This window comes from Mesoplodon densirostris, chromosome 2, assembly GCF_025265405.1.
Source record: "Mesoplodon densirostris isolate mMesDen1 chromosome 2, mMesDen1 primary haplotype, whole genome shotgun sequence".
Classification (NCBI taxonomy): domain Eukaryota; kingdom Metazoa; phylum Chordata; class Mammalia; order Artiodactyla; family Ziphiidae; genus Mesoplodon; species Mesoplodon densirostris.
In genome coordinates, this window is record NC_082662.1 from 10,065,493 (window position 1) to 10,075,658 (window position 10,166).

At 44.1% G+C, this 10,166-nt stretch overlaps 1 protein-coding gene across 1 annotated transcript; it reads left to right on the top strand.

The window, feature by feature from the left end:
• Positions 1–5,683: 5,683 nt before the first annotated feature.
• On the top strand, positions 5,684–9,930 carry LOC132477497 (PRAME family member 4-like). The gene is made up of 4 exons (XM_060079884.1): positions 5,684–5,747; positions 6,526–6,836; positions 7,289–7,858; positions 9,071–9,930. The coding sequence occupies exons 2-4, from the start codon at positions 6,550–6,552 to the stop codon at positions 9,627–9,629; spliced, it is 1,416 nt and encodes a 471-aa protein (XP_059935867.1). The 5' UTR covers positions 5,684–5,747; positions 6,526–6,549; the 3' UTR covers positions 9,630–9,930.
• Positions 9,931–10,166: the final 236 nt, after the last annotated feature.

The window sequence follows — 10,166 nt, forward strand, 5'->3', positions numbered from 1 at the left end:
GTCTGGACATGCCGAGGAGGGGGACAGGCACAAGTGGCCTCTGCTGGTACCAAGGATCTGTTTTTTTGCAGAGTTCAGGTGAAAGAAGTCAACTCTCATTCCTTTCATGGTCACCAAAACTATTGCCTTAAAAAAGTGCAGAAACTGGGCCTCCCTGGTGGCGCAAGTGGTTGAGAGTCCGCCTGCCGATGCAGGGGATACGGGTTCGTGCCCCGGTCTGGGAGGATCCCATATGCCGTGGAGCGGCTGGGCCCGTGAGCCATGGCCGCTGAGCCTGCGCGTCCGGAGCCTGCGCTCCGCAACGGGGGAGGCCACAACAGTGAGAGGCCCGCATACCACAAAAAAAAAAAAAAAAAGTGCAGAAACTAAAAGTTGAGAATTATGTTTTATTCAGTGCCCTTACTTATAGCCCAGGGAAACAACTTTTCAGATAGCTCTGAGGAACTGATCCAGAGGTAAGGAATGAACAAGAATGTATAGAAGTTTTTGTTCAAAAAAATATATATATAGTCAAACATCAAAAGTTTACTGCTAGTCACAAAAAACAGACATCTCAAGTTAGTGATCCTACGGCTTTTCTATATATGAGAAGATGTAAGAGTCTGGGCTTATTGAAGCCATTCCTTTGATATGCAGCTTAACTATCTAGGACCAGTATCCTGTTTTCTCCATCCTGAATTCCCCTCAGGGTGCACTGTCTGGGGCTGCTTCCGTGGCTGATGGCTTTTTGGCTGCAACAGCTTTTACTGAAATGGCAGGTGACATTCTTTGTCCACAAACAAAAGCATAGAAGACCAAGGGTGTTGCCAAGAGAGAAAATCTAGTTGAGTCCCCTCTGAGATACACCTGCTGGCTGGGTTATGGAAATGGAGCTGGAAATGAGAGCAGTTGCCTTCAGGCCTAAAAACCTACTTTAAGAATTCCCATCAGACTGTCATCCAGTATGTGCAACAGAGGATGCTGGCTGAGTCTGGGTCAGTTCTCAATGACATCTTTGGTCCTGGACTCTGAGTCACTTCTTCCTGCAGGCTCATCTCTTCTATGGGCAGAGGCCAGGTATGAGGGGTTCCTGGAAAGAGAGGTGACATCAGAATAATACACAGGGTGTCAGTGACACTAACAGGAATGAGAGATGGGATTTGGAGCTCCCTCAGCTCTAAGGACAATGTTGCAACATCTCAGCCCACCACACGTGTCCACTTCTCCTAGGCCTGAAGTACTATGTTCTGACAACATGGGTGGAAAGAGATCTGAAGCAGCCTCTGTGACTGTACACAGTAAGAACCATGGGTGCTGGGGTGGAAATTCCAATCATAGAGATGAGGACTTGGGCTTCTACTCATAAATTCAGGGAACCTCATTTCCTTTCCAAGACCCCTATCACTTTTGTTGACTTGGTTTTTTGGCGGTGCTTCAAGAGGCACTGTGTGTTCCAAGGGTAAAGCACAATAACGAAAGGGCAGCCCAGATGACCCATTCAGGCACCACTGGGCTGGTTGTTGGTCCTGGGTCAGAACTATGTGATGGAACTTATTCTATTGGGTGCCACAGGTGAAAAGCTTCCTGGGGAAACCACTCCCCACCCCAGACCCCAGGTATGACCTGACCTACAAAAAACACTTCAGGTTTACTTGCATCCCTAATTTCTCTATATTCTGCCTAACTGAAGGTAAGTGCATGTTTCTGACATCAGGATTCCTACTAAATATTATCCTGGCAAAGAAGACATACAGATGGCCAACAGGTACATGAAAGGGAGCTCAACGGCACTAATCAGGGAAATGCAAACCTAAACCTCAGTGAGATATCACCTCACACCTTTCAGAATGGTTGTTATCAAAAAACAAAACAAAACAAACAAAACCAAGAGATAACAAGTATTGGGGAGGATGTGGAGAAAACAAGCCTTTGCATTCTTGTTGGGAACATAACAATGCAGCCAGTGTGGAAAAGGTTTGGTGGTTCCTCAAAAAATTAAATATAGAATTACCAAATTGTCAAGCAATTCCACTTCCGGGTATATAAATGTAAAGGAAATGAAATTGCTATCTCAAAAAGATATCTGCACCCCCAGGTCTGTTGCAGCATTATTTACAATAGCCAAGATATGGAAACAAACTAAGTTTCCATCAAGGATAGTGGACAACATGTGAATATATATATAATGCCTTCTTTTGTGGCATATATAGTTAGGGTTAGGGTTAGGGGAAATGAATAAAGGTGGTCCAAATGTATACTCTTCCAGTTATAAAATAATAAGTCATGAGGATGTAATGTACAGCATGGTGACAAAAGTTAACAATACTATGTCTTGCATTTGAACACTGCTAAGAGAGTAGATCTTAAATGTTCTCACCACAAGAAAAAAAATTTGTAACGATGTGACATGATGGATGTTAAGTAAATTTATTGTGATAATCTTTTTGCAATATATACATATATCAGATCATTCATTTGTACACATAAAACACATACAATGTTATACATCAATTATATTTCAATAAAACTGGAGAACTATTATTCTGGGAAATTATGCCAAAAGGAAGAGAGAAAAAAGAAATGAGAGACAAGGGTTTTACCATGAAGAAGACAATACCAAATATTAGCACTTTTGATTGGTTTAGCTGTATTAACTAAGACAGGCAACTGAGAAGGAGCAGAGACAGTGTGGCTGTGTCACCCTGTGCTAACCCTCACCATTCAGACCATACCAGGTGTGCTTGGGTGGTGTGTGCCGGATTATATAACAGTAAAACATGGAAAGAAGTGTCACCTAACTTTCTCGCTGGTAGGGAAAAACCACTGCTTTCATTTCTGCTAAACTTTTTCCTAGCTCTGCAGTTCTCAGATTGTTGATCTCATGACTCCTTTATTTTCTTAAAATGTATCGAGGATCCCAAAGATCTTTTGTGTATGTGGGTTATATCTACAACATTTTCAATATTAATTAAAGTGGGAGGATGTTAAAAACTCATTTATTAATCCAATTATGCATAACAACTCCTAACCCATTACAGGTGAATATAAATAATACATTTTTACCAAAAGTAGTTATGTTTTCCAAAATTAAAAAAAACATAGTGTGAAGTGTCACATTTAAAAAACATAATAGTTTTATTGAGATAAAATTTACATATCGTGCAATTCATCCAATTCAAGCACACAGTTCAGTGCTTTTTAGTATATTCACAGAATTGCAGATATGTCACCACAATCTGAGAACACTTTCATCACCCCCAAATGAAACTCTGTACCCACTGAGAGTAATGCCCCATTTTCTCACAAACCTCTCAGGTCCTGACAACCACTGATATACTGTCTGTCCTTATGGATTTCCCCATTTGCACTGACCTTCATGTGAAGTCTTGTTAGTCAGTAATTTCCAACATTTAGAATGTTTGACAACTTAGTGGTGGTGGTGGTGGGGTCCTTCTGAGCCTCTCACCTGAGGGAACCTACCAATTGCTCACTGCCTGGAAGTGGGCAGTTTGTTCTCCCTGGCCCAGAACCGGGTTCACCAGCCTAAAAATAGGGGAAAGGGCAGTGACATTTACATTTCCTGTGAAGGTTATTTGAAGAAGTGGATGAAAAGTGCCCACCTTGTGAGTGTTCAACAGAGATGTTTATGATTATCATTGTTACTAATCTCGTTCTACTGCACCTCATTAATAAAGACAATTGAAAGGTTGGGAGTTAAAATGTCAAAACCCAGCTTACCTCATTTTTATGCAAAGACCATTTATACCCAGGATAGAAATGTAGTGAATGGAATCTTTCCAACAGATACCAAGATGGAGAACACCCTTCAAAGAATCCCAGCCTTGGTGGCCAGTGGTATATAAGAAATGTTTGGGCATCACATTGAATGGGGGAAAGAGAGGCATGGAGAATTCTTTGGGGTTGAGGAAGGTTCTCACTTGCTTTGTGTCTTGAAATTTTAGAAGTATCTCCCTGTGGGGCTTCCCTGGTGGCGCAGTGGTTGAGAGGCCACCTGCCGATGTAGGGGACACGGGTTTGTGCCCCGGTCCGGGAAGATCCCACATGCCACGGAGCGGCTGGGCCCGTGAGCCATGGCAGCTGAGCCTGCGCGTCCGGAGCCTGTGCTCCGCAACGGGAGAGGCCACAACAGTGAGAGGCCCACGTACTGCAAAAAAAAAAAAAAAAAAAAAAAAAAGAATCTCCCTGTGTTGCAGCCCAGTGTGGGAGTCATCCCTGAAATTGACAGACAGACACTTAAACACCAAATATAGCTTCTGAATTCTGTGAGGGAAATGGGTTGAAATTTGTGAACAGTGCTAAATATGAGGAGAAAAACAGAATTTTATTTCTGTGCTTAATGGCATTGCCTCAGTCAGAACCTGTGTTGAACTTAGCTAAGCTTGAGGAAACAGGAATTATCAAAATATACTTGGAAAGGGGTCAATGGGATTATGGTTTGATTCCCAAAGCCCCTGGAAAATGGCTGGGGCTAATTGCCATCTGGGAATCATCCTCTGTGGGAAGAACCTAGAAGAAAATACTTCCTCATAGCGGCTGCCATGATGAGGACAGGGTTATTTGCTACTGACCCACGTTTATTTCTTCCCTGGCTCCAAGTTCCCAAGGAGCCCACAGCGCCATGCTCAGTGGCTCTTAGACTTGGAAATGTCCAAATTCCCAGGGCTGGGTGCCTCACTCTCCATTCACATTCTCAGATTTAGTGTTTTTATGCCAATTTTCTGAGCTGAGCCCATCTTTCTGGGAAGTAAGGAGCTCAGAGATAACACCGTCTTCTCTTAGTTACTCCCTGTAAATTTCTAGACTCCCTCCAGAGAAAAAATTTTAATCTCAAGCCTGCCGAATAGGGAAGAAAACAAACATATTTTACACTGTTTGGGTCATTCACAGGGTCACTTAATGTATATTCAGCTGCATACTCCTCAGCCCCCACCCTTACTTCTCATTGTGATTATTACCTGACCACCATCAGAGAAGCCATGACTTAAGCCTGGAGGACCAACACATCCCCAGTTGCACTTCTCTTGCTCCTTGAATCAGTTCATGATCTTCTATGTTACCCACAGAACACTTAAATGGCAACTTGACACAAGGACTTTTTTTTAAACCTTTTTATTGGAGTATAATTGCTTTACAATCGTGTGTTAGTTTCTGCTTTATAACAAAGTGAATCATCTATACATACACATATATCCCTATATCTCCTCTTTAGGACTTCTTTATATTGGGGCTTTGGGGGGAAAGAAACCACTGTTTTAGAAAGTTTTTAAAATTCTGGGACATTCTGATTATTTTGATCTGGCTGAAGATCTGCCAACAATCATGCTTTTGGTACTATTATTCTCATTCAGGAAGAGATTAAACCTTTCCTGTCTCACACCCAGAGCCACAACTGTCCATATTAGTAAAACTCGATCAATGTTTGTGGAGTGAATCAGGAATGATTCCTTGACTCTCTTGCCCCCCCTCCCCATTCTTTCTCTTTCTTGAATGGATATCTGATTCAGTCAACTCATCTGAAGAAAGACAAAGATCCAATCAGGATTAACCTGATGGACAGTCTAGAATCTAATTAGGTATAACTTTCTGATTGGAAGATAGTAGTTGAAAAGGGGGATGATGTGATTAGAAAGGTCTACAAAAGCCCCAGGTACCAAAGAAGAGATGCAGAATTTTCTTGCTCTGGTGTCACTGTCTGAGTTCTCCAACAGAACTGAGGTCTGAATACCCTGCCAATCACATCAGAACTGGTAAGTTAACAATCTCAGTTAAGGACACCCAGATCTTATCTATGGTAATCTGGTCTTGAATAATGGCATGCAGCTAGGGATGGCAGGGAGATTTTCCTTTTTCTTCCCTTTCAATGAATGGATTAAAGGTTTTTGTTTTGACTCTAAGTGTAGCTTTGCCTTAATACCAAACATTTTGATCTGCACTTTGATGTATATCATTTTAAAATATCTTAACCAACAGGATTCACTTTTGAATGAGAAATATCTATGTATTTGGAATTTTATTTCTTGACATTTAAAATATTTAGTTTGTGCACAAATGACACTCATTTTAAGGGTATCTCCTTAATCTTTCCCAGCCAGGTTAACTGTGAGAACTGAAGATGGAGGCTGTGTTGGTCCACATAGCTCTCCTATTCCCATAGTCTTAGGACATTAAATGATGGTCTGAGAGTTTGCCCCCAAAAAATATGGGGGTCAGCTTTCAGACTCATGATACCCACCTCCCAGCCAGACATAATTAAGCAAAGGAATGGATGGAAATGGATAGGCTAGTGGTTGATATTTCCATCTCCATGGTACTTGTGAGACTCTTCTTATGGTGCCAGAAGGGGCAGAGCTGTGACTTTGTGCCAACAGAGCCGAGAGTGGCATTTGGATAAATGGAGGCTCTTCCACTGCTGCTGGAGCAGTGACCTTGGCCCTGAATTGGTTCCTCTGAAGGGTAGGGAGACACATGAAGGTCTGCTCATGCTTGGCTTGAGAAGGATGACTTATTCCCTGCAAATATTCACAGGATTCCTTTTGGAGCAGAGTCAGCATGAGTGTCTGGAACCCACTCAGACTCCTGGACCTAGCGGCCATGGACCTGCTGAGGGATGAGGCCTCGGCCATCTCCACTTTGGAGTATCTGCCCACCGAGCTCTTCCCACCACTGTTCATTTTGGCCTTCTATGGGAGGTACTGTGAGGTCCTGAAGGCCATGGTGCAAACCTGGCCCTTTGTCCGCCTGCCTCTGGGGGCTCTGATGCAGATGCCTCACTGGGGGACCTTTCAAGCAGTGTTGGATGGTATTGATGTCCTAGTTGCCCAGCAGGATCGCCCCAGGTGAGTCTGATCCAGGTATCCTGGTAGAGTCCTAGACATCCTTGAGAGGCAGCTGGTGTCATAAGAGTGGATGGCCAGTTGATGGACTAGAGGCTTCTGATGATGCCAAATGAAGAGGCTCAGAGGCCTTAGCCATTGTTGAGTTCACTTTGGGAAATGCCTTCCAGAAATGTAGGAGTACCTAAGATGAAAGGGCACCTGAAGGAGCATGTCTCCACATCTTTCTAGGGATGCTTAAGGTACTAGAAGTGGAGAACCAGGAAGGATGGAAGGGGAAACAAGATGGAGGAAGGTGAGGCAGAGAGGGAAGAAGAGAGCAAGACAGCAGGTGATGTCAGGAATGTGAAGTAAAAGCACACGTGGGAAGTCTGAGTGTTGCCTAAATGCTGAGACTGTGGTTTCGTTATGTGTGGCTCTTAAACCATCGCTGCCAATCTGCTGTTTCCCCACAGGAGGTGCAAGCTGCAGGTTCTGGATTTAAGGAATACTGGACAGTATTTCTGGAGGATGTGGTCTGGATCCAATTCCCATGTGCACTCAAGCTCAGTGATGGCACGAGTGGCTGAGGACAGTTCAAGAACAAAGCAGCCATTAGCTCGATTGGAGGTGTTTGTAGAACTTCGCCTCAAGGAAAGTAACCTGGATGAATTCCTCATCTACCTTATCCGGTGGGTGGAGCAGAGAAAAGCTTCCATACACCTGTGCTGTAAGAAGCTGAAGATCATTACAATGCCCACAGAAAACATTAAGGAAGTCCTGAGTAGGGTGCAGTTGGACTGTATCCAGGAGGTGCAAGTGAATTGCACCTGGCATCTGTCCACCCTGACCATGTTTGCTCCTCTCCTGGGCCAGATGAGTAATGTGCAGAGACTCTTTCTCTCCGATGTCTACTTGTCTGCCTTTGAGGAGCAGCAGCAGCATGTTTTCCAATTTACCTCTCAGTTCCTCAGACTGCACCACCTCCGGGATCTCTATATGGAATCTCCCTCCTTTCTTGAAGGTTGCCTGGACCAAATGCTCAGGTAAGTGTGGCCATACTGGCTGAGTAACAATAAACACAACAATAGAATGTGAATGCATTGTCTCCTTTGCTGCTCTATCTTGAAGTGTGGTATAACATAACCACACAAATCAAGGTAGAGGGCTAAACTAGCAGAGACGCTCTGGAAAAGGACACCATTCTAAAAAGGTACAGATTAGACCATTCAGATCTATCAATGGAGGTTTTGTGATTTCTGCCTTAGGAAGAGATATCTACCTTTAATCAGATGACCTAGTAAAATATGTAAGCTGACCTGAACGTTTCTAAAGAGAAGCTCTGTGCTCACCCATTTAGTGACCACAGTGAGCCTGTCTCAAATTAATTTCAGCAAAAGTTGTGTTGTGCTCCAGATAAGGTAATTAACATATGGGAAATGCATGATTCTGGAGAGGATGGTTAAGGAGCTGGAGCCAAAAGGATTATAAAAAGGGGTAGGTGGGCTTCCCTGGTGGCGCAGTGGTTGAGAGTCCGCCTGCCGATGCAGGGGACACGGGTTCGTGCCCCGGTCCGGGAAGATCCCACATGCCACGGAGCGGCTGGGCCCGTGAGCCATGGCCACTGAGCCTGCGCATCCGGAGCCTGTGCTCCACAATGGCAGAGACTACAGTGGTGAGAGGCCCACGTACCGCAAAAAAAAAAAAAAAAAAAAGTTGGGGGGGTAGGTGATTTGCAGGTGATGCAGGGGTGTAAGTGAGCCCCTGTAGACTGGAAAACCACAGTTGATGATTTGGGAACTTGTACAGGTTGGTTTTCTATGCTTATCACCCAGGACTCTCACTTGGCCTGAGATATAGGTGCTGGGGGCCCAATCATGGACTGAAGGAACCTGAGTTGAAAGCATTTTTTTTCGTGTCTCTCAATATTAAAATTCAGTGATGCCACTTGATTGAAACTCTGTGTAAGACTCTCCTCTGAGCATGTTTTAGTCCATGCCATAATCTTCATTCATCCTCATAAGGAAGTAGAGTAAAATTTATTCTGCTTGACAGATGAGGAAAGAGCTTTCAAGATTCTGTGAACTCGACCCAGTCACACGAGGAAGATGAAAGGACTCAGGCTAAAATAAGATTGGGTATTCTGGGTATTGACCTTTAGCTGATGGTCAGAACAACCTTGACCTTGGGCTTTTCTCTCACCTGGAGTTTACCTGCCACTCCAGTTTTCAAGACCTAATTCATTGGTTTCTCTCCAGCTGCCTGAAGACCCCCTTGGACAACCTCTCAATAACCAACTGCCAGCTTACAGAATCAGACGTGACACATCTGTCCCAGTGCCCGAACATCAGTCAGCTAAAAGGCCTGGATCTGAGTGGCGTCACTCTGACCAACTTTAGTCCTGAGCTCCTCCAAGTTCTGCTGGAGAAAGTTGCAGCCACTCTCCAAGAACTGGACTTAGATCTGTGTGGGATCATGGACTCCCAACTTGAGGCCATCCTGCCTGCCCTGAGCCACTGTTCCCAGCTCAGGACCTTCAGCATGTGTGGGAACCTCCTCTCCATGGCCATCATGGAGAAGCTGCTGCGTCATACTCATGGACTGCCCAGTTTAATTCTAGAGCTGTATCCTGCCCCAAGGGAGAGTTACAACCCTCAGGGAGATTTCCACCCAGAGAGACTTGTCCAGCTTCAGGCTGGGCTGTTGAAGATTCTTAGAGACTTAGGACGTCCCAGGATCATCTGGATTAGCTCCAGCCCCTGTCCTCACTGTGGAGAAAACACATTCTATCATCCTGAACCTGTTGTATACAGCTAAAATACCCCTGCCTAGTTGGTATTCTGCCTCGTTCTCTATCAAAAACTTTCTTCTGAGCACTTGGACTCTGAAATCTAGGCAAAGGTGCATCCTGAAGGGAAAACTGACCCATGGTTTCCAACATCTGATCAATGTGAATGGGGAAAGGAAAGGTGATCCAGCAAGGGTGCAGGATTGCAGGGGGAAATCTTGACTCAGGTAGTTGATGGGACATTCAGGAATATGTGTTTATAGAGTCTGAAATATTGATCTAAATTTCTGGAAGGAAGTTCAGGCTTGAAATACACATGTTGGAGTTATCCCTGGGTGGATGGCTGTAAATAAATTGTCAGAAATAAAGAGACCCCCAGTGTAAACCGACTGCTGCCCCCCATGATGTATTATTCTGTTTTTGCAGTTTATACCTCAGTAATCTTCAGTTACTGGTAAAAAAAAAAAAAAGGCACTGAGTTGTCTATAATCTGAAACCTTACCATTCCTGCAAATTCTTTATTCTATCTGGGGCATCTCTTACTGCATTGCTTATTTCTGTGGCTG